Source organism: Marmota marmota, unplaced genomic scaffold, assembly GCF_001458135.2.
Source record: "Marmota marmota marmota unplaced genomic scaffold, marMar, whole genome shotgun sequence".
NCBI classification, from domain to species: domain Eukaryota; kingdom Metazoa; phylum Chordata; class Mammalia; order Rodentia; family Sciuridae; genus Marmota; species Marmota marmota.
The window spans coordinates 4,177,973-4,202,430 of record NW_025999896.1 but is presented as its reverse complement, the minus strand read 5'-3'; the positions used below and the strand labels follow the sequence as shown (position 1 = coordinate 4,202,430).

The window sequence follows — 24,458 nt, the reverse complement described above, 5'->3', positions numbered from 1 at the left end:
GATGCACGGGGCATCTTGAATCTAAGGAATAGACTAGGGTCCCGGTGAGCACCCACTGGCAGATCTTCCACATTATCAGTCAGTGAGACACTTTCATAACAAGAGAAAAAGGAAAGAGTTTGCTTTAGAGATCTTACTCTAGTGCTGACTCTAATTGGACCTGAGTGCAAATATTGGCTCTGCTCCTTAATAGCTGTGTAAATTTGGGCAAACACTTCGTCTCTCCAAGCTTCCTTCTCCTCATCTGTACCTGAGAGATCTTACTACCTAACTTGTGGAAGTACCTAAATTGTAGGATCATGGGTCTTAAAGAAGACATAGACAGAGGACTTGGAGGCACAGAGTTGATGTGCAAGCATTAATGTTGACTCAGGGAACTGGGTAAACTTAGCCAGCTTCTTCTGAGGGTTGTTGATTGAGGGGATGAAGTTTGGGAAGGTGAGGTTAGAGCCAACATAAGTTATTCCTCCTTGTTTGAGCCTGACTCTATGGATGGTAGCTTCAGAAAGTTAAGATCAGATCAAAGAGATCTCCAACAATCAGAGATAATTATGAGACTCCAGAAAGACTGAGAAGCATCCAGACCTGAAAGGACAACTTGTGGTTAATGCCAGCAGAGGGGATGAGGAGACCTGAACCCTTCCACCAACACCACCCGATCTGTGAATATCAAGACCTTTTATCACTTTGCCTTCGGCTCCATATAAACCTTTCATCTGTGCCTCTGGATTCAGGGAAAGGAAAATGATCAAAGATATGTGTAGAAGAAGCAACCTGTGCAGGGTGCAGTGGTGCACGCCTGTAATTCCAGCAGCTCAGGAGGCTGAGGCAGAAGGATATCGGGTTCAAAGGCAGCCTCAGCAAAAGTGAGGCACTAAGCAATTCAGTGAGACTCTGTCTCTAAATAAAATACAAAATAGGGCTGGGGATGTGGCTCAGTGGTCAAGCACCCTTGAGTTCAAACCTGGCTATTCCCTACCCCGAAAAAAAAAAATCAACATGTTAGATCATACTAATAGTTTACCTAGATACGTTTTGGTAGTGGTACCCAATGCACGTGGTGACTCTCAACTCTGATCCTATATGATGCTACTCTTATGTAGTCAGGTAACATCACAAGCTGGCTTTCTCAAAATTAGTAGGAGAGCAAGTAGGAGACTTGGACACAGTCTAATGTAGACAATACAAGACAATAGCCCAGGGATTTGGAACTATGGGTTCTCTGAGTTCAATGACCTTGTATTTTATTCTTAATCTTTCATGTGAACCCATGTCCAATTTTTCTTTTGAGAGGGTAATTATAACTAATATTCTCCCTAGAACAATATTGGAAAGGCAAGTTAGTTACTGTCTGACCTAATTAGGTGTGTAACTTTTAGAATTTGTACTGGCTTCTTCAAAGAGAAAAGCTAAGTTATTTTAGACACTGCAGCTATAATGACACAACGGTACATGGGTCTAATGAGTAATTTTATAAAATTAATTATTTCTGAAAGGATAAATTTTTATGCTCAGAAAAAATCACTCCAGTTTTTTTTTTTTTTTAATGTTTTGATCTTTGTAACCAATTTTATAGATCACACCATGGCCAGTTCCATTTGCCCTGTGAGTCTTGCAATAGTCCTAGTCAAACGTAATAACATTCAAATTTGACCAAAGCCCCAGTCTTTATAGTCGCTCAGTGTGTCCTATCACCCTGGGTGATTAAAGTCAGTTGGTTGCATTAGCTTTCAGAATTTTCACAGTTACTAATATCATCACTTCAATAAGGCAGCTGCTAGCAGGAGGACAGATGAGCTCTTCCAAGTCAGAAACACCTAAATTAATCATTTGCCTCCAACCATGTCCCACCCACCTTGATCAACGAGCAAATGATGGTTTGTACACAGCGGAGGTATTTTTCCAGGGTCAGTAATGAACGAATAGCTTTAATTTCCCAGCAGTGGATCTCATCATTAGGTTGAAGCTTTCTGCTTTATAAAGAACTACATTTCTAGGTAATATCAGCTGAGTCACCCTTTGAGGACACAATGTTGTTGTGGTGTATCTTTGCATCCATGTATTTGCACTGCTTATCTGTATACATATGTTATATATTATATGTAATAAGCATGTTTGGACCAAATATCTTTATTCTTTAATGACTAGTTCTCAAACTTTTGCATGCACTGGAATCACCTGGAGAGTGAATTAAAGCATGCATGGCTGATCCCCTCCTCTAGAGTTTCTGATTTAGTAATTCTGGGTAAGAGTCCAAGAATCTGAATTTCTAGCAAGTTTCCAGGCTGTGCTAATGCTTCTGGTGTGGAGGCCACAGTTTGAGAACCAGTGCCATAGGGGTACTGATACCAAGTTTATTATTATTTGCAAATTAAGTTCTAGTGGTTTCCAACATGGCATAACACGGATGGAGAATGTGGGAACCATGGTGAAGTCCTTACCTTGCTGATTTTCCTTTCAAAGAGGAAGAGTCCAGGTAAAGAACTTTGTGAAAAGCACTAGCTCCCAGCTCCTCCCAGTGGCCTCAGAGATGGGAAGAGGCAGCAGGTCACTGTGGCCGAGGCACATCATCATATCATGCTTCCTTGTAGATGTCAGGGAAACCCTATCTTGGAAGAAATAGCCAGGCAAAAATACTGATTCTGGCTCTTAGCTTTTCAAATGTGAGGTCACCAATGAGGTCACTGAAAGGTCAAAACTCCGGTCATGAGGACAGATTCCTTTCACAGGAAGGTTCTGTAATGGGAGACAGGCTCCTCCCACTCTAGTCTTCTTGGAGTCAAGGGATTGGACCACATCTTAGAGAGCACAGGAGGGGGACCTGGGTTCCTGATGGACCCAGGAAAGAACCATCAAGCAATAGCAAAGAGTGATATCACTAACAGGAGGATGTTCAACTCAGAGGATGTTCAGGAGGATGTTCAACTCAGAAGCCACCAGTCAAACTCCAACACCCCAGTCTTATCTCCAAAAGCAAATAAAAAACCATAGGGGGAAAAAGAAAACACTGTTCTCCTTCTGAATACTTTCATTTTGCTTCTTTAAGCAATTTGTTCATTTAAGATCCCTGAGATTTTATTTTTTTGTCCTGAGAGGTGAATATATCTGTGTGTGTGTGTGTGTGTATCTGAGAAAGAGAAAAAAGAAAGAAACAGAACTGGATAAACTTAAAATTTGAGAACTGCTATTCTCATTAGAAGACACTAATAAGATGGCCCAACCTATATCCCAGGATCAATTTGTTCTGTTATTTATTAACATATGAACTATGCAGGATAGTTAATAGAATCATAATGAGAAGTGTAATTAATTTTTCTTGGAAGACATCCACTCTGTAGTGCAGTATACGAGGACAAACTTGGAGCTACCAATCTACCTGGTCCTAATAGAGACTCCACCTTTTATGGGCTATACAGTCATGGCCAATTTATCTTTCTGTGACTTAGTTTCCTCACTTACAAAATTCATGAACGAATGGTTCTCATCTCATTGGAACTGCTGTGTTGGGTAGATGAGTTAATAGATGTGAAGTACTTGAAAGAGTGCCAGCACATAGAAAATGCTATATAAGTGCTAGCCATTATCATTTATGTCCAAATACTCTGCCATCCTTCTTCTTTTGTTCTATGCAAATTCCTCATGCTGATGCTATTTAGATTGGCTAACATCCAAAATGGAGACTTCTGCCATAATTATCTACATATGGCAGCAAGATCGTTCCAGAACCACCCTAATGACTTTGATTAGAACCAATCACCTGTGCCTATTTACACAGCAGAATGATTGGCAGGGTTTTGGAAGGCCTGGGTATTTCAATTATATTCTTGTCGGGTATGGACTGGTTTGAGCAGATATGCCAGTCAGAATTGTGCTAAAACAGATCATTTTCTGTACGTTTTATACAACCTAACAGAGGAACCAGACAAAAAGGTGGAAATTGGAAAGGAACCATTGATTGACTCAATAACATGTTGGTTGAGCCTTTGCTGTGTTTGGAGCATTGTGCTCAGGATGGAGTATTGTGATGCAGATGGAGACATAGACGAGGCACTTCCACCCATGAAGAGCTCCACAGTCTAGTGGAGAAAACAGATTGGGAAAAATCAATAAATACAGCACAATGCACTCAGGATTTCAGAAGACATTTCCATGGACACATAAAAATTGCCTAGCATTGAAGTGCCTCTGTTCGCTTGAAAAGAGAGGTCCAAAAGCAGGCAAGAAAGAGCTAGAAGGGAAGGAGCAGCCATCCAGGATGACAAGGTGGAGAAGAGCATTCTGAGGAATGCTTTGCAAAAAGCTCAGAGGTATGGATGACATGAAAAAAGGTGGAAGAGGCCAGGAAGCAAGGTATCAGTTCTTGGAGTCTTTAAAGGAGGACCATAGAATATAAAAAGACAGGAAAAATGGAGGGATTGTGTGAGTGAGTAACCTGTAGTGTGTCTGTGCATCTCTGACTATATGGTTGTATAAATATATAACCATGTGGATGGATCACTCCAGAAAGAGGGAAGCCTAGAAGTCATTAACCAACCATTAGGAATTAATTTTTCTGTGCAAAAGGAACAGAATGGATGTACAGACTTTGCAAATATTGCTATTGGTTATCTATAGAAGGGGAAAGGTTTCAATGAGCTCTTCTGTGGTGATAATATGTATTGTCTAGCTGTCTGGAAAAACATATGCAGTGCCCAGTTGCCTGGAAAATAGGTTTTGGAGAGGTAGGTGGCAGCCCTGTGGTTGGGCTGAGAACTAAGCAGCTGAATCGTAGACCCACTCTGGTTTGAAATGGTTCCTAGATCACTGGTTCTCTATAGGGATGCACAATTCTAACATTTGGGGAAGTTTTGGAAATTACTGATGCCTGGGTTCCAGCCTCAGAAACTATGATTTAGTTGTTCAGGGTTGCAACCTAGGTAAAGGGATCTTTCAAAGCTCCTTAGGTGATTATAATAGGCAGCCAGGGTTGAGAACCCTAACTCTATACTTTTGCTAAATAAAATTTGCTCTTGGACAACTAGCAAATTTCACTGTTAGAAATGCCACATTGTTAGAAATGCCACATCTTAAGTCCATTCCAGATCTGCTGGGTCAGAATCCACAGTTTAAAAACATTCTTCGGTGATTGAACAGCACATGACAAGTTGAGAAGCATTGACCACCCCTGTGTGTCGGAATCACCTTGGGAGCTTTATCAAATTTATATAGATTCCAATTCTATAGACTATGTCTCAGGAAGTGTCTGATGCATATGGTCACATGCATATTTTAAAAGTTTTAGTGAGTTTGATATGCAACTGGATTTTAAAACTACGGTCTCACTGTGCAGATGAAGTTGGGCAGAGGGCCTTGAGGGAGGGATTTGTGTAAGACTGCCCTTGTGAGGAAATGGGAGGGTTGGGGGAGGCGGGTGGTCCTCCTCATCATGTAAAGGGAACTTCGTATTGAGAATGGATCTGGTTAAAGAGCCGTACAGCTCCTTATAGAAGCAAAGGGAATAGATAGTGATAAACCTGAGCCCAAGGTTGAGGTACTATTGTTTAAATGTATCCCCCAAATTTCATGTATTAGAAATTTAACCTCCCATATCACATGTTGATGGTATTTGTAAAGTGGGCCTTCTGGGTCATGAGGGTTCTGCTCTCATGAGTTTTCACAGGATGAATGGGTCATCACAGGAGGCCTTTATTATAAAAGTAAACCTCTCTCTGGCTTGTTTGCTCTGTTTCCCCCACAGGATGCTCTCTGCCACATCATGCCCCCAGCAACAAGGCCTTCATCAGATGCCAAGTAGCACCATCCTCTTGGAATTCTTGGTCTCCAGAACCCTGAGCCAGAATAAGTCTCTTTACTTTATTAATGACCTGACCTCAGGTGTTCTGTTATGGCAATAGAAAATGAACTAAGTCACTGTTCTCTAAAATGACTCACAACTTCAGTGTGGTCCTCCCAAAAGGAAAGTCAAAGGGCAAAAAGTTTAAATCTCTTTGAGCTCATCTCTGTGTGTGTGTGTCTTTGCACACACACACACACATACACACACACACAAAAAGGCATTTTTTTTCCTGTGTGCTTGGGCTTCCTTCCATTCTTATAAAAAAAGTCTCACCAGTTCAAAGTCCCTATGATTCATCCCTTACACTGACCTCCTTTGCCACCTGGTCTGCAGTTTGTAATTGGTAGAGGGTTCCAAGCCCTTCTGAACAGCGAGAGGGCAAATGGAGGGCAGCCAAACAAAAATAGCCATGTGGGTTTGTCACAGCCCGTGGGCATTTTCTTTTTCTCTTCCTCTGTGAAGAGAGAGCTGGGAGCAATTTGGTGCCTGCACCAGCAGGGTGTTGGATACCCAGGCACAGATCCCCTGGGCTCTCCATGCTCACCCCAGTCTTCCGTGGCTCACACAAGGACTCCTGTTCTGTATCCTCTTCCCCTGCCCAGTGAGACCCTTGCTAACAGATTCTTCCAGTGCCTCACACAGGGTCAAATGCATAGAAGGAATGAATGGATACATGAAATATGTCATTCTTTTTTTTTTTTTTTTTGCAATTAATCTTTTCATTCGAAAAGCAAAGATGTGAGTCTCAGAATCACCTGTGTCAGGACCTGTTATTGAATCTGGCTTTGATCTCCCGAGAAGCTGCTCAATATTTTTATTTTTATTTTGACAGAAAAAACACATTTTTACTTAAAATATATAATTTCCTAGCTGGCTCTTGAGAGGTACCTCAGCGCTCATGTGTAGGAGTAGTGAAGCAGGTGTGAGGGCTTTATGTGCCTGGGGTATGGCCACAGAGCAACACATTGTATCCCTTGCCCTCCATGTCATGTGACTTTCAGTGACTGTATTCCTGAATGGCCACAGAGGGACCTGTCTGGGACTGATTGACAGGAGACCTCTGGGAATACCCACCCACCCCCCAACCCTCCTTTTCCTCTGTCTCCAATTACCAAGGGAGGGATTGGATTGAGAACATATTTAGAAAATGCGTTCACTGTTGCTTTAAAAAAAAAATCTCCTGTGTAATTAGGTACTACAGGGGTAGTCAACCACAAAAAGTCACAGCCAGTGCTGTCAAGTTCCATAAAACAAAAGAGAAACCAATTAATCAAAATGAAGAAGAGGCTGGCTAAGTCTCGGCACCTGTCTTAGCCACTCCAAGCCTACCCCCATCCAGAAGACTCCCTTGACTATCAGGCAAGCCCACTCTGCTGGGGCACTTCCAGACCCCATGTGGACACGGGGTCATTCCGTGTTTGACCTCTATCCCAAGAACCCATCTCATTAACAATAGGGCTAGTCATTTTCTTGTGCTTCCCTAGTAAAACTTCCAGGATGGCCCTCTGAACCTGGCAATTGTGAATAATAAAATAAATAACAAAACATTCAGATTCCCAGGACTTCTGGCAGGCTGGGTGGCTCTTGAGAATTATTTGAATCTATATGAAAAGATGGAGTATGGATGCAAAGCCCTGCTCAGACTCGATTCTGTTCCCTGATGGCTCTTGAACTTCCTTCTAGCAAATCTTAGTATTGAGAGCAATTACTCCCTAACAATTAGAGTGACTCCAGCGATCTACATTCACTGGAGAGGATTTAGCTAAAAGGGAGTTCGAGGTGAAATGGAGTACTTTATGAACCCTTACAGACATCTCTCCTTGCTTGAGCTTAACCAACAACCTTATTCTCTAGAATCTGCAACCACATGGAGGATGAGTTTTCTTTCAAACCTACTCTCTAGGAGGGAGTTGTTTCAGGCTATCAAAGGAATAGGAGACTGTGAGCTGCAGAACCTTCCAGAGTAAGTACCACAATTCCTTCCACAGGTGCAACCACCAGCGATTCTGAACCTTCTGGCATCTTCTGGTCAACGTCATTGCTTACTGCTTTTCTGAGACCTGCCTTGGTGCCCTCACAGTTGGAGCCTACAACGCTCCATGAAAATAACACACCCCATTACCTTCACTAATTGATCTGCCTCTCCTTTCCATCCCAGTGCAGAGAAGAATATAGTCGCCGCATTGGTGGTATAGTGGTTAGCATAGCTGTCTTCCTTCCAATGCAGAGAAGAATATATCTTGAAGTGTGGCAGGACCATATGAATTGCTTTGGTCCATAGCATATGAATGGTAGTCACCGGCATCATGTGAAAGTGAAAACATTGTCTATGCTCCTCTTCTCCTGCTACACTGAATGAGGAGGCAGGTACTTTATTGAATAAAGTGAATCAGTATAAAGGGCTCTCATGAAATGAAGAAAGAGGGCCCTAAAAAGCAAAGGAAGCAAGAGATCTTGAAGCTAAGTCTCAAGAATTGTGTGTGTTTACTAGCATATGGAACAGACTAGAATGACACAGATAAGAAACCTCACGATTTAACAGCTGAGCTGCCAAAGGAGCAGGGAATCTGTAACCAGTAAGGACTTCGAATGATCCCTGGACCTCTGATTATCTCGGCGAAGTTGGTGAGAGAAGGAAGCCAGGGAGCTCCTAGCTATTTCAGATGTGGCCACAGTAGACCATGGAAAATCTCCTATAGGGTCAAGCCAGGAGTCTTGGCAAACAATGGACGAGGAAACCCCTTCAGAGAGCAGAAGTGAAACCTAATCAAGGAATCTTCCCCTAGTCTAGATTAGGAGTGCTGCCTAATGTCTAAAGTAATGTGTAAACTCAATGCCATGAGTACCTGGGCATTTGAAGTTACCCCCCACCTTGGAGAAGAAGTGAATGTATCCTTTATATTGCAAAGAGAGTAAAATTACTTTGGATTTCCGGGCCACAGTAAACATTACTAGAGTTGACCATTATATCTTCTTTTCTTCTTCTTCTGGAGGACTGGAAAGATTACTCCTCCCTAGAAGATCATATTCATCCTCTCCTTGGTTTTAGGCTTGGGATGCAACTTGCTTTACTCACTGATGTGATTAGATGTGATTGTCATTTCAGGGTGAAGTACTCAGGAACCAAGGTCTGGTTTTCTTTTTTCTTTTTGATACCCAACCACTGAGCCACATCCCCAGCCCTATTTTATATTTAACTTAGAGACAGGGTCTCGCTGAGTTGCTTAGCACCTCACTTTTGCCAAGGCTGGCTTTGAACTCCCCATCCTCCAGTCTCAGCCTCCGGATTACAGGTGTGGGCCACCAAGCCAGGCCAGTTTTCTTCTTTCTCAATTTTGTCAACAAAACCAGCTTCTTGTCTCAGTGCAGCCACAGAATACCGGAATCCCTGTTAGTCATAATTCCTGAGGTACCCCATGGAGGATATTTGCTTTAAAGGATTATCCAAACCTCCAGTAAACTGTTGTGTGAGGAAAAAATATATATAAATCTTTGTTGGTGTTCAGCCACCAATTTTTTTTTTTATTGCTGTCATTCCAGCGTCACCTACTATTACGATGACTGTAGACCTCTTAAACTCAAGTCTAAGATGATCTATTCTGAACTCTCCTGTAAAAGTTCTGAAAACTCCTGTCAGTGTTAAACCTTTAAGTGTCTGGGGCCTTATAAAAAGAGCTAGATCCAGAGGTCCCCAGGTAATATCAAGTCTCTGCTCCATACCATGGCCATAAATCTAGTCTCAACAAAGAGCTAACAACCCCACCAGAAACAGAGGACATATGTATATGCACAAATAGCATTATAAGGCAAATAATGATAATAATAATAAAGAATGGTATACCTGAAGACTCAGATGAGGAAAACTCTTGGAGGTTGAAGTGCATGAAGAAAAGTAAGACTTGTATAGGGCCATAAAGCAGGAGAAGGATTTCAAGTAAGTAAAAATGTGGGAAACCAGACATTTCAGGATTCATAGATGCAGAAAGAATCAATGAAAGGTAAGGCATACAAGGAAGGCTCTCCATACGAGGTTTGGAACTGAGTGAGAAGATAATCAGAATGACTGGAGAGGTGGAGAAACTAACGTGCCTAGGGAATGGAAGAAATGTAGGAATTGGGGAAATTGGGAGACACTCTAGGATCCTGAGCAGGGGGGATGGCTTTGCTAGAAACTCTATGGAAGGAACATGAACTTGGCAAAAGACTGTGAGAGGGTGAAGAGCAGATGGGTGGGGGCAGGAGCTCCAGGTAGGCAGCTATTAAATTAAACTGGAAATGAGTTGGGAAAAGTTTGCATTGAGGGAAGGGACAGATGCAAAAGAACCTGAGGATGCACTGAATGGGAGTCAACAGAATAAGGATCAGCAGTGAGGAGGAATGCGTATCGAAAGAGTCAAGCTAAATGTTGTCCATGTTTTCTGCTTGGGTAATAGAGGAGAATAATGTCAATTCATGTTCACCCCTCTAAGCAGTTGAGTTTTGGGGGAAAGATGCAGATGCACCTTAGGAAATGCAAGTAGGTCTTTCCTTCCCTCACATCCAATGCCACTGCTCTGCTAAAAAGCTTTAGTAATGAAGTTCAATAAAAGGATCAGGGCTCAGAAAGAGGAACTTTAGTTAGATAGCTGGCCTGGGAATGGTTACATGACGATGTCCTAGTAAAACTAACAGACTTCAAAGGTGAAAATAATTCTCAACGTTTTAAGTAGGAAGATCAAATAATTTATAAGCTCTGAGGATCTGAGGAATTAAACTGCCATCAGATTTATGTAAAAAAAAAAATAGCAACTAGGGAGCAGAATTTTCAAAAGAGTCAGGAAAAGTGTGAACCTAGCATTTTATTACCAGGCAAACTTTCCTTCAAGTGTCAAGTCTACAGGACAACAGTTCAAGAGAGAATCGCACAGCCATGAACCTTTCTTGAGCAGTCTACCAGATTAACTTCATCCAACCGAGAGATCAGTGGGCAGACTTCAGAGGAAACATAAAGGTGGCAAAAAATTTTCCTTTTTATATTTGTTGTACATTTGAATAAAAATCTATAGATTAGATATATTAGTATGCACATACCTGTGCATACACACATCAAAAGTTAAAACAGAAGTGGTTCAGAAAGTAGACAACTGGCATATGTATGCAATATGTGGCAAAGGAGAAATGATCCAAAATAAAATAAAATGGAGGGAGAAAGGACACAGAAATAAAAACAGGATAAACACATTGATTATTGTATAAGCAAAAAATAAAAGTTAAACACTGTTAAAAACTAATGAACTAGATAAAAAGATAAAGTTCTAAATGCTTGAAACTAAATAGCAATAAAAACTTAAAAATGAAGATAACTACTGAAAAACACATTAAAATATATCTAAGTACCCAAAATTTAAAAATTAGCTAAATAGCAAAAAAATGCACATCTTAGAGAAAAGTTATTAATAAACTATTCTTGAAAAGCAGTATTCGCTGATGTTCTCACAGGAGAATTATTTCCAACCTCCAAAGACCAGATGGCCTCAACATTGTGCTTCCACAGCACCCAAAATGAAGGAAAATTCCTAATTTCCTTTAGTAAAGCAAATAGAACATTGATGTTAAGCATATGAAAATATCACAAGAAATAAAACCATAGACTAGTATTGTTCATTAATATTGATACACACTGAATGAAATATTAACAAGCAGCATGCAATATATCCAGGTGGGATTTATTTTAGGAATGCAAAACTGAGTCAATATTAGAAAATCCACTAGTATTATCCACCATGCTAGTTGATCTAAGGGAAAAACCATGATTATTTTCACAGATGCTTAAAAAGCTTTTCAATACCTATTTTTGATTAATAAGGAAAAAACTCAAGAAATGGAAATTAAGTATTACATTTTTTAACATGAATTAATCTATATCTACATATTTGTAGATCTATCTGCCTGCCTGTCTATCAAGCTATCTATCACTTTCATCTATCTACTTCAGTTCTAGAGACTGTATCTTAGGAAAGCTCTTGAGGTATTCACACTGTCAGAAACAAAGTATGCCCTTTATATCTATGAATCCTCAACACTGTGCTGGTAGTATTAAGCCATAGAATTAGGCAAGATAAATTAATTAGAATATAAAGAAGTAAAATTGCCTCTGTATGCCTATGATATGACAGTGAACCTAGAATGGCAATGATAAAAATAACAAACAATAAAAGAAATCACTTAGGTAGCCAGATATATAGTTATCACACAGAAATCAATAGCCTTCATATACCCAAACATAACCAGTTAGAGATATGGTAGAGAACCATATTTATAAATGCCAATAAAGACAACTAAATATATACTAATAAATCACATAACATATGAGCCTAGACCAGGAAAAACATTTTCCTTTTTATATTCATTGTACATTTAAATAAAAGAGATAGATTAGATGCTGGTATTCTAGCAAGGTTAATTTTCTGATAATTGTATTGTGGTTATAAAAGGAGTATCTCTGATTTTAGGAAGAATACACTTAAGTATTTAGGGGTCAAGGGCCATATTATATTGGCAACCTTCTCTTTAGTGTTTTAGACATACAATTATACATGCCTATGTATTTGGAAAAATATATATATATATATATGTTTTATATATATATAATGTTTGTATGCATATCTATTTTGTATGTGCATGTACACATAAATAGAGAGACAAGATAACATGATAAGGCAAAGGTGATCAAATGTTAAAATTTGGGAAATTTGAAGGTAATACAGGAATTAATTCGCACTGTTTTCATAACTTTTATATGTCTAAAATTATTCCTAAATAAAAACATTTAAAAATAAGTCAGTGACAAAAAATCGGTCGTGGATCTAACACTGGCTGCATAAATGATGGTATGATATGATGGATTATTAAACAGTCATTGAGAGGGAAAAACACTAAGCTAGCTCTATACGTGCAGCTCTTAGGCTCTGCCCCCAAGAACGATTGATACTGTGATTGTGACAGTGGTGTCTTCATGAAGAGTGAGTTGGTACCCCACCTTGTGCACTCGTGCTCTCTCACCATGCATGCGATGCCCTCTGTCATGTTACAGTGCAGCAAGAGGGCCCTTGCCAGTAGCTCTTATCAATCTTGGACTTCCCCGCCTCGGGAATCATGAGTTAAATATTATTTATAGACAATTAATGAGTTAAATATCATTTATAGACATTGTGGCATGCTGTCCCATCAATGCAGAATGAACTGAGATGAGGGCCAAGTAAGATGTGAGAAAGGGAAAAGTCAAACTGAGACCCTGAGCAATGGGTGTAGTGGTCCAGTAAGGACCAACAGGGATGACCACTGCAGACAGAAGGAGCCCTGTGCAAAGGTTCTAAGGAGGGGAGTCCATGTTGGCAAGCATGCAGTCAGCAAGAAAGAATCTCCATCAGTAGGCAGGGGCTGGATGGCTTAGGGCCTTGAGTGCTAAGTTGTTGTCCACCTAGGAAAAGAGGGAGAGTTTGTGCATAATACCTCTTGAGAGTTTTGAACTCAGCCAGGATATTTTTCTCAGTACTAGGGATTGAACCAACTGATTACCACTTATTACACCCCCCAGCCCTTTTATTTTTTTTTATTTTTTTTTTTTGAGACAGAGTCTTATTAAGTTGCTGAGGCTGGTCTGCAACTTGTGATTCATCTGTCTCACCCTCCTGAGTAGGTGGGATGACAGATGTCCACTGCTCCACCTGGTTCCGCCAGTATTTTTATGTCAGGCACCACTATTCCGAGGAGTTAATATTTAAGATTCTTATTCTAACAGGCAGCATTTGAAATTCTGTAAAATGGGGAGTCACAACAGATCTGAGCTCTAAGGTAGGCAAGTAAATTGGATTAAGCCACGTTAAATCTGGGTAGAGTGAATTAGATCATTCTGGAGTGGGAGATAAGAGTGGATTCCCATGTAGGAGGCCTTTGTGAGTTGTAGGATAAGAAGGAAGAGAGGTACAGCCTGGGATGCTGGGATAAGGAGGGGACAGATGGTGTACAAATCCAAGGGAAAGTAATGGAGGGTGATGGACTTGGGTGGGAGGAGAGGGAGACTAAAAGGCTAGTATTCAATATATAGTGTTCTGCTTGAGCAACTGAGTAGCTAGTAGGGTGGATAACAGAGGGAAGAGCACACCGGGATTAAGGAGCCAGTGCACAGTTAAAACCTCTGCCTACCGAATCAAGCGAAAAAAAAAAAAAAAAAATCTACAACCACACAGAAGAATCTACCTTGATAAATTTGGGGACTTATTAAAAGAGGTCTCATGAAAACTAGAAATGTTTCAGACATAAAGGGTCAAATGATAGAATGTGGGCAGAACAATCAGGTGAGGGGGCAAATGCTCAAAAGCCTCCCCAGAACACATCAACTCACATTCAAAAACGGGCCAAGAAAGCTGCTTATTCTGCTCCTAGAATTACCACCACCCCTGCCCAGGGCTGCCAAAGACTGTGCCTCCCTCAGTTCTAGCCCACCTGGATTCTGGCTTAAGTTCCACTCCCTCATTACCCTATGGTCCACATTTTTTGACTCCCCCTTCTTTTCTTGCTCTGGGACCCACATCTTCATCTGCACAATCAGGAGCTTCTGAGGAATCTGCCACACTCCGGTCTGTGTCACGGCCCTGGATATTCAAGCTGAATGCATTCAGGCATACGCGTTCAATTGCTCTTAGTAAAAAAACCAGAAAACCATTATGCTCCCTCAGAATTGTTCCCCCCAGGGCAAAAGCAAAAATGATTCACTGGGAAGCGGATGAAGAGAACAAGGTTCCAGCATTCATCCTATTCAAGGAATGAATACTTTATAAGCGCTGGCCCCTCTGAAGCCAGACTGCACATTTATGAATTGCTGGTGGAAGGGCCTTCAGGTGTGAACTATGAACAAAACGCTGTTAACCTCGGGGGAAATCATCTCTCTCCATCACTGTGCTCATATTAAGAGGGTCTTCTTGCTGATACTTTGAAGTGCAGGCAAACAGGCCACCCCGGGAACACATGGGGTACTCAAACCCAAAAGGTCACCTCCTCCGAGAGAAAAACTTCCTGCTTTATTCTATGCAGTAATTCTATGTTCAGGAGGTGCCTTATCTTGAAATGATCCCAGAATATCAAATAAGGAAGCGTTTTATCAGTGCTCTGATTTGCATGAGGAAACGGACACAATGAGACATTTGCAACCTAGGCCATGACTGAGCGTCCACAGAACACTGAAGCCCTGAGCTCATGCAACTGCATCCAGCTCTGCAGCCCCAGCCACCTCCCCATCCCCCGCCCCAACCCCCTGATTTAGGCAAGAGGAACAGAGGCCAAGGGAGCTGAAGACCAGTTTTCTGTGTCCCTGTCTGCCCTCAGAGTCGGCCACATACAGAGACCTGCTTTTCATGTGTTTACTTTGCTTCTTAGTTTTGTTCTATAAAGCAGAAGAGTTAGAAAGAAAGAAGATGGTATGGTAGGGGTAAACAATTTGAATTTTTTTTTAATTAAAAATATTCCTCAACCAATATATAAAAACACAAAACTAACTGCACATATTAGTAGGGTACCATGACACTGGGTAATGTTCAAATCAGGTTAAACACATCTGTCTCCTCAGACATTTATCATTGCTTTATGGTTTCTCCCAGCTCTTTGACGTGTGCAGCATATTGGGATTATCTATAGTCACCTGACTGTGCAACAGCACCCCAGAATTTATTAATCCCACCCAGCTGCAACTTAGCACCCATTGATCAACATCTTCCCATTACTTCCTCCTCCCTTCTCTCCCTAGTCTCTGCCATTAGTTTTAACTCAACCTATATTTTGTGCTCAGGAGGATTTGAGACACTATCTCCAACCTACCTTTCTAAGTCCGTTTCCTGTGGTCTCACTACAGGTGCCTGGGCTCTGGTCACTTTCCTGCTACTCAAGGAACATCTCAAATCCCATCTTCTGTAGGAAGCCATTTAGGAACATCCTCATTCAGTGGCCATGTTTCCTTCCTTTAAACCCCTTCGGCACATCTCTGGATCTGCTGCATGGAACTCCCCATTCACTTGACAGGAAACAGACCACCCAGCTTCTGGAAGGCAGATGTTGTCTTGCTTATCTTTATTCAACCAATATTTAATTTTGTGGAAATGGGAAAATGCCCGTGTCTGTGCTGCCATTTTTGTTTGGTTCCCCATCTTGGACAGGACACCAGAGTCCTAACTCTGGTCTCTTTGTATCACCCCTCTGAGCTCAGATATTTCTCTTCTTAGCTACAGGAGAATCTGGTTTCTAATCCACGAGGATGGTAAATGAATCTCGGAAATGGAGGTGACCTTGGAGACCATCAAGAGGACCTTATCCAAAATTAAAAAAAAATTATATCAATGCTTCTCAAATTTTAATGTGTATTTATGAATTTCCTAGAGATCTTGTTAACTGATTGTGATTCAGTTGATTTGGGGTAGAGCCTGAAAGTATGCATTTCTAAGGAGCTGCCCAGCAGCCCTTGCTGCTGGATCTAGTTTTGTTATTCTATTTCACTCTGAAGCTAGAACAAAAGAAAGACTACCTTGCCTGAGTGCTTAGAGATCTGGTGCATGTGTTTCTCTAGAATCTCCACAGCAGCTCTGAGAGGTAACTGGTACATATGATCTTAGCTTATAGAAGAATGTCATAGAGGTCAAGGTCACATAGCAAATGGAGGAGCTAGGAGTTGACCATGTCTGACCCCCAATGACTCTCTTCTTTTTGCCATTTGTTTTTCTTTCACAATGATCTAATGAGGGAAATTTATATCCATATTTGGAGGAGAATAAGACTGAGGCTGAGGTCATGATTCTGGGCAGGAAAGACTGGAATTCTTTATTCTGCCCTGTTAATAATCAGTGTAAGAGCAGAGCCCCAGAATAGCATGGTTGTGTTCTAGATGGTGGTTTCCTAACAATACCAGACTTATGCCCCACTTCTAGGACCCCATGGAATTCTGGTAACTGTTGATGGAGAGGTCCATATAGACCCTTGGTACCATAAAGTTCCTATTTCTACCATTTTCCTGTGACTTGACTGAGTCCCAAAGCTAAGGGTGTTTGAGACTCTTGGCAGTGAGAAGAAAATGAGGGGAGTAAATGCCAAAGTTGGCTCCTTGGGAGAGGAGATTCCCAACTTGGATGACTGGTCAGTGCCAGGAAGAGAGATTGTACTGGCCACAAACTTGCTCCTTCAGCTAACTTGAGCCAAAGGTCACGGCAAGAGAGAGCTCAGTTCTGGTGCTAAAAAAAGGATTTGGGGGAAAAAAAAGAAGAACAAGAGCACAGAAATGTTGGACCTCTGGCTGGGCAAGCCAGCCTCTATGAAAACAGAACTTAATCCTCTGTCCTCTCCCAAAGAGTTTTGAAAGACAGCACCAATACTCAGAGTGAAAAGCCTCATGTGATTTCCCCCTCTTGCCTGACAGAGAGCCAGGTTGGTGGTACTGAGGAATAAGGGATGCATTGATGATCCCAAGGTCCAGAAAGTCTTGTCTCTTTTCTTATTGCTGAGGGTCATGGGAAATTTAGCTGTACCCAGGTTTCTCCTCCTAAGTTAAATATACATGCACTTTTCAAGGAAGAACTGAAACTACCCAAAGCATGGAGACTTGCAGTGCATCCTGACTTGCATCTTTTGTCCTATACTACCTTTCTTCTTACATCAGCCCAGCAGATTGTACCAGTAGACTGGTCTAGCACCTGCATGGTCCAATGGGAGTAGGTCCATAGGGAAGCATTTAACAGGGACATGCATGGGCTACGGCTCAGCATAGGGCCTGGTGCATGGAAATTTTTCTCTGTGACATATTTATTAAAGTAGTGTGAGTTGGGTAACAGCTTAGATGCCCCATGAAGACAACAGTCTCTGTGTCATTTCAACCCAAATACTCTATTAGAATGAGGAGATAAGCCAAAGAGGGATGATGCCCATTTCTTTGGTCAGCTTGTACTGACTTATGAGGTGGAAGACTGACTGCCTCAAGTGGGTCTCTGAAGATATACTGGGTGGTGCTGACTTAGAGGTGAACTTCATGGGTAGTTTGGGAAGTGGGTCCAGGACGCTATGGTTTAATTGTTGCTGAAAGTAAACTTGGGGGGAACAGAGTGCTGAGCAGGATGGAGGAGAGTCAGAGCATCCTTTCAGATTTCTGAAGGGTCATGCATATTTTTGTTAACCAAAGCCATATGGAAATAGGAGTTTTGTGGAATAGTGGCCTTTAAGCAAAATGGCTGAGCTTGCAAACAGAGGTATCCAACTTTGAAAGATCTCAAAGGTATTGCACTGGGTTTTGCTTTTGCCTTAATTCTTTTTATTTTGTTTGAACAGAAGTTATATCAGGAGATGGATCCACTGGGTGTAGGTGGAATTTACCATTCATGCAGCTCCATCCTTGCTAACAAAGCAATCAGGCCCCATACAAGGTTGACTCAATTTTTAACAAAACATGAAACCATACTGATGCCACGTATTTTCATAAGGGCAATACTTAGGGACAGCTCTGTGTGCTGGCCAGGATCATGTGAAACACCACTGAATAAAAGCTGAGCACACCAAGTTAATGACTAGTGCTCAGTATTCCGACATTAATCAGCAGTGAACAAGCCGAGAGTACACAAGGGAGCTGTCCCACGTGCACAGACCAAACCACCACTCGATGGCTTAGAGCTTCGGTGCCCTCAACTGTGAATGAAAGCTTCCTCCCTGCTCAGCTCCCACTCCTTCCGCCCACCCCTCCCTTATGGACAGGAAAGAATGCCCCCAGGAAGTGAAGCCTCACAGAGGCCATTCTCTGGCAAAAACAGGTCCAGCCCTCTCCCTCTCTCTCTCTCTCTCTCTAGCTGTACTGCAGGCCTCCCTGTTACCATGGAGATAGGACGCCTTCTGAGCTCTATGCTTTCTCTGGAGTCCAGCCTTCAAATACCTTAGTATAGTCCAACCCACTCACTCTCTTGGCTCCCCGGACTGAAAATCTCCAAGCTGGATTCCTTTAGTCGAATGACTCAGGGAACTCCTTGCCACAATCTACTGATGGTCAGAGGGTTCTTGCTCAAATCCTGAGGTGGGGGTGGCAGCCTGTGGTTCCACAGAAGCCTGTGCATCCACATCTCTCCTTTCTTTTCTAAAGAGAAGACCTGACTTCTTCCCTGTCTGAGATGAGACCATAAGAGCACCCAGTCAAATGGGATGGTGGGAGTCCTGGAATATGGCTTCAGGGGTGCAAGTAGATCAGACTAGCAGGTGGGCTGGGGAAGACATGTGGGAAGACAAGCGTGAGCCCAGACCTCCAGGAGAGTGCTGGGTGGGATGTCACAGGGCAGTGGAACCTGAAGAAGATAAAGCAGGTTCCTGAACTAAGTTCTAGTGAACTCTTCCACTGTGTTTAACCACAGTTATCCTCTGCCCTTCTCATTACCCAAAACTGCACTACCTCAGAAATCCTGCACTCTAGCATTCCCCCAATCTGGCCCCAAACCTTTCAGACTTGCATCCTCCTGCCCTTGCCCTCTAACTCCTGCTAGAAACCTTCACCCAGAATTATCATTGTATATCTGTACATTTTCCAAATGTTCAAATCAATTCCTGGCTTCATTCCCTTCTCAGGGAGTCAGTAATAAAGTAGGTACCACTGGGTCAGCCTCTGGGACTCCCCCAGCTCTGCTGCTGTCTCTGCTCGGATCTGTGGGTTTAGACTGCCACAGGGCCACCCTGAACTCCTGTGCTCGGCGAGATTCTCAAATTGCTATCAGGATTGTCGCTTTGCCAGCTTTGATCTCATCACCCACTTCGATGTCCTTATCCCTTTCTTAACATTTACTCCTCTCCCTTCTTTTCTGCCTCAGATCCCATGGAGCGTCTGGCTGGGCAGCAGGACTGGCCATATCCAGCCTCATCTCCATGGATTATCATTTAAACAGGAAAAGGGATCTGCTCAGGATCCTTCTGTGGGATCTGGAAAGGTTCTCATAGATCAGCAGCTTCTCACATTCTCTCCTTGTCTCCATCTCCCAGGTAACCTCAGGGCAGCCCCAGCACTTGCTTCATGCACGTGGACCCCCTTCTTTATTTCTTCACACAACAAGAAACTTTCTACCTCAAGCCTTTCTGTTGCCTGTGACTGGTCTCTGCAGGTCCCCGTTCAATGATCCCCTTATCTGTCCAGAGTAGCTCTCCGCCACAGCACTCCCTATAATCTTACCAGCTTTAATTCTTCTCCTTGCACTTACTGTCAAGAATTTATTTTGTCAGTATCTCCCAGTGGAATGTGAGTTCTCCATAAGGATGGATTCTATGTTGTTTACTTTTGATTATTCCTTAGCATACAGTAGACCTCTTAAATATTTATCAACTACAAAGAGTTCTATTGCTTGGACCATTTGATGTTTCAGGGTGAACCACCTACAAGGGGTAGGGATAACGGTGGGGAACCGGGCAGTTGAGAGGTCTTGGTAAGAGTTGCTGGGTTCTGTTTGAAAAATCCAGATTTGTAGCTCCACCCCATGGTTTGTAGGTATGAGAAAGCCCACCTCCAAAATGGCCCCAGTGTTTGTCAGCTCTTGATGTTCTTGTCCCTGTCCCTGTAGAGCTACCTCCCATCCTGAAGGGAGCTGGCTTGTGTAACCTGTCAGATATTATGAAATAATGGTGTGTAAACAATAGGCTTGGTCACGAAAGACATTGTGGCATGTGACTTTCTCTTTCTTGGATCACCTAGCCACTATACCACGGAAAACACTCAAGTAACCCATGGAGACGAAGGTCACAGGGAGGGAGGGAGGCAGAGGCCCCCTGCCGATGACCAGCACCATGTGAGTGACCCATCTTGGAATCACATACACTAGCTCTAGTCAAGCCTTCAGATGACGCAACCCCGCCAGACACTGTGATTGCAAATTCAGGAGAGACACTCCCCTCAATTCAGAAGCACCCACATTTCCAACCCATAGAAACTATAGGAGGTAATAAATATTTATTGTTGTTTTAAGATGCTAAGTTTTAGAGTGATCTGTTTCACAGTGATGGGTAATTATTATGAAGCAAATAACATGGGGGCTTGCAACCCCAGGTTTGAGTTGATCCGAGTGTCTCTAAGATTGTATTTCCCAGTGGTTAACCGTGCAACCCGTTTCCCTTGGTCGGTCCCGATTTAATTCTGCAACTTTTCGTAGCCAGAAATGCCACCTGTATCCTTAATAAACTTTATTTAGACACAAATAGACACAACAGAAAGTACATACACAGATACAGATTTGTTTTTCTCTACAGGATGAACAAACATCACAGAAGGATTTAAAAAGTAGATGCATGGAATGTAAGAAAATATTGCAAAGTTCCTTGTTCACTCACACTGGGAACAGACACATATTTCAGAGGAAGACAGGGATATATTCCCCCAACAACAGGATTCACATTTGGTGGATAACAGCACACAGGTGTTGGGAAGGTAATCAAGGATTTAGGGATCCAGTTACTCTTGAGGTGACAGAATGCTCACAACACTAGTAGGACGCTTGTTTAAACAAAAGAGAGAGTGGAGGAGGATTCCAGACCCCCTGCCCAGATGCTCTGCAAGCTGTCAGCTAGGTCTTAAAGCAGCTCACAGAACTCTAGGTGAGCTTTCATCTTGCAGCAGGAAGGTCTGCACCACCTCTAGCTTTGGGTCCACATCATAGAGTTTTACAGAAACACACTTAGGATGCTGAAACTCTCCACATGCACGCTGGCTTAGAAACCCACAGTACAGGACATTGACATCAGGGTATATAGAATGGGACTTTCGAGTAGAAGGGGAATAACAGCCCCGAGAGGCAAACATACACTTGTCAAATGCTGCCACATCCATTGGTAGTGTTTCCCACCACGCTGTTTGTGGTCCCTTCCCACGGGGAGCCATGAGCATCTCAGTCCTGTTCCCCTGCCATGGGCAGAACAGGATGGACGTCTCTCGGAAGTCTATTGACCTCTAAAGTCACACCTGTGACCTCCTGGTCACTCCTGTCGGAAGCCACGCGCGTGCCCAGGACAAGCTGCCATGGAACCACCCCACTTACTCCTTCCTGTCTTGGACCAAGCCTCTGGCCTCCATACCATCTTCCAATTTTCAGACTGGGGTTCCCTAGGCAACCTCTGTATTTTTAGTAAAAAATGGTTTCCACTGTACCCTTCGTGTGTCCTCTTCCTAACGTGACAAATCCAGATGAGATGAAGTTATGGAGATCGGGTCCTCCACTTCGGTAAGCATCCTTCCCATAATGCCCTGCAAGAAGATGGGGCACAATTATCTGACGCATCCACCACATCAAAACAGAAGACAATGGCAGCTCCATCAACCAGCAGTGAGTGATGGTGCACTTAGGTTCAAATCAGCAGCTGAGTCAGAAGGCAGAAGGACTCAAGGAAAAATAGAATATATATACAATATATATTACTGAGAATATATTTCTATATATATATATATATACACATACACATACATATATACACATAGATACCTTTATGTGTATATATTTGTTACTGTTCAACAAAGAATAACATCATGTTGAAAGCAGAGAAGGGAAAAAGGAGACGCATGAATTGATTTTGGCATTTCTAACCAAGTACAAAACACCAGAACATTCTTTAGAGATGCTCCTCAACTGACAATAGGGTTGCCTCTTGATAAACCCAGGGCAAGTTGAAACGTCCCATGATGAAAATTCATTTGCTATGTCTACCCGACTGAACGCGTAGCTCAGCCACACAGCAGATTGAGGATCTGCTCTTTCCCCTTGTGACTGATCCCATGGCTGACCAGGGGGCTGTGGCTCACTCCCAATGCCTAGCATCACAACATATTGCTAGCCCAGGAAAATAAATCAAAATTCAAAACGCAAAGTGTGGTTGCTACTGAATGTGCGTTACTTTTGTACCATTATAGTGAAAAAAAAAATGCCCACTGGACTACCCTAGGTCAAGGACATCCTGTTCCTGTCCCACCTTCCTTCTTTCTCTTTCTTGCCTTGTACATTTATTTTCTTTCTTTCAAAGCATGCAGGAGTGGGCCTGATGGGGACCGCTCTGTTTGTGAATGTTTATGAATCATATACAACCTATGGGATTACAGGCTGGTAACTTAAGAAAAATCTAACAGCAGCTGAAGCTGGCAAGTTGAATGGAGGTTATAAAACACTGGGAAAATATTTATGTGTTTTCCTTTCTTTAATTTCTGCAATAAGACTGTATCTTCCATCAGCCAGATGCAGACGTCTTACCTGTAGGATGGGGGTAGGAGAAAGGCCAAGGGCAGGGGAATCACCGTGGGAGAACAAATTCAGAGTAGGAAGTTAATATTTTATTTCTGGACACTCAAAGTAGGGTTTTATAATATTCTTGAAATATAGGCATTGTAAAGAAAGAAAGAACTCTCTAACTGCCATCCTGAAGTAGGTACATGCAAAAATGGAGAAAAAGTCATTTTCTTTTCACATTACCAAAAGCATGTATGAAAAATTCTAATTATAATAATGTGTGGAACCACTTAAGATATAAAGTTAAAAAGTGGATAGAAAACGGGATTTTAAATGTGATAACAGTGCTGTAAAAATTCAAGCCAGTTGCGCACACACACACAAAAAAATTGAAAAGATTGAAAGAAAACTCACAAAGATATTGTCAGCTGCCTTTGGATAGTTAGAACATGAGTGTTAATTTATTTCTCCTTTCAACTTGCCTATATTTTCCAAGTTTTTCCTAGAATGAATATGAAATTTTTATAATCTAAATAGGCAAAGTAAATGTCCAACAGAAAAATTCTTGATAAGTGCAAACACAAAACAAATCAATTTTTCTTAGCCAGGATCTTTTCTGGATCAGTAGATCTCAACCAAGGGTGCATACTGGAATTATTTGGAAGCTCTCAAAAATATAGATACCCAGACCAACTCCCAGGGAGGCTAATTCAATGGTGGGGAGTGAAGGCTTAGACAGGGGTATTTTTGACTCATGGGTTTCCAACTCCTCACTGTAGGCAATGAGAACCGCTGCCCTCGTGTAAGTGGAGAAACAACCTAAATTGAGTTTATTTGGGTGGGTTAACTGGGACCACTATAGCTACACCATCCACTATTGATGTGCACAACTCTGAAGCTCTTCCTCTGGAGGGTAGAGTCTGGCCCCAACTCCTCCCTTCTTATTCCAGATCTCAAACCTAAGCTCACATCAGAATAAACAGGAAAGCTTAAAACAGATCGTGGGGGCCTGATTCGGAAGATGTGGATTAGAGCTGACGAGTTTGCATGTCTATCAAGGTCCCTGCTAATGCCAGTGTTGCTGGTCCAGGAATCACATGCTGATATCGCTTGTCCTGCAGCATGAGTATCATGAGCATTTTACCACTGGTTCCCTGGACTTTGAAATAAATTACCTCATTCCTCAGGACATGCAGCTTTTCACAAAGAACATTCTTACTGTAAATCTCTGTGGTCACAGCATATAGTTTCATAGAGTTGTCTGAACTGAGATAAAGACTTCTACCCCAAACCATGTCATGTGACAGCTCTAGGCATGACTCTGGTACCCAGAGAAATGCATCTGCCCTAGAGGTCAAGGGATGTGTGGAAGATGTGCTCCCAAC

General features: G+C 42.2%; 1 protein-coding gene across 1 annotated transcript in view; it reads right to left on the bottom strand.

Annotated features, from left to right (window-relative positions):
* Positions 1 to 24,458, bottom strand: part of Shisa6 (shisa family member 6) — a 283,314-nt gene that overhangs the window by 133,813 nt on the left and 125,043 nt on the right. The window contains exon 4 of the mRNA XM_015504527.2: positions 22,008 to 22,103. Coding sequence (XP_015360013.2) covers positions 22,008 to 22,103 — 96 coding nt within the window. The remainder of the gene's footprint in view (positions 1 to 22,007; positions 22,104 to 24,458) is intronic.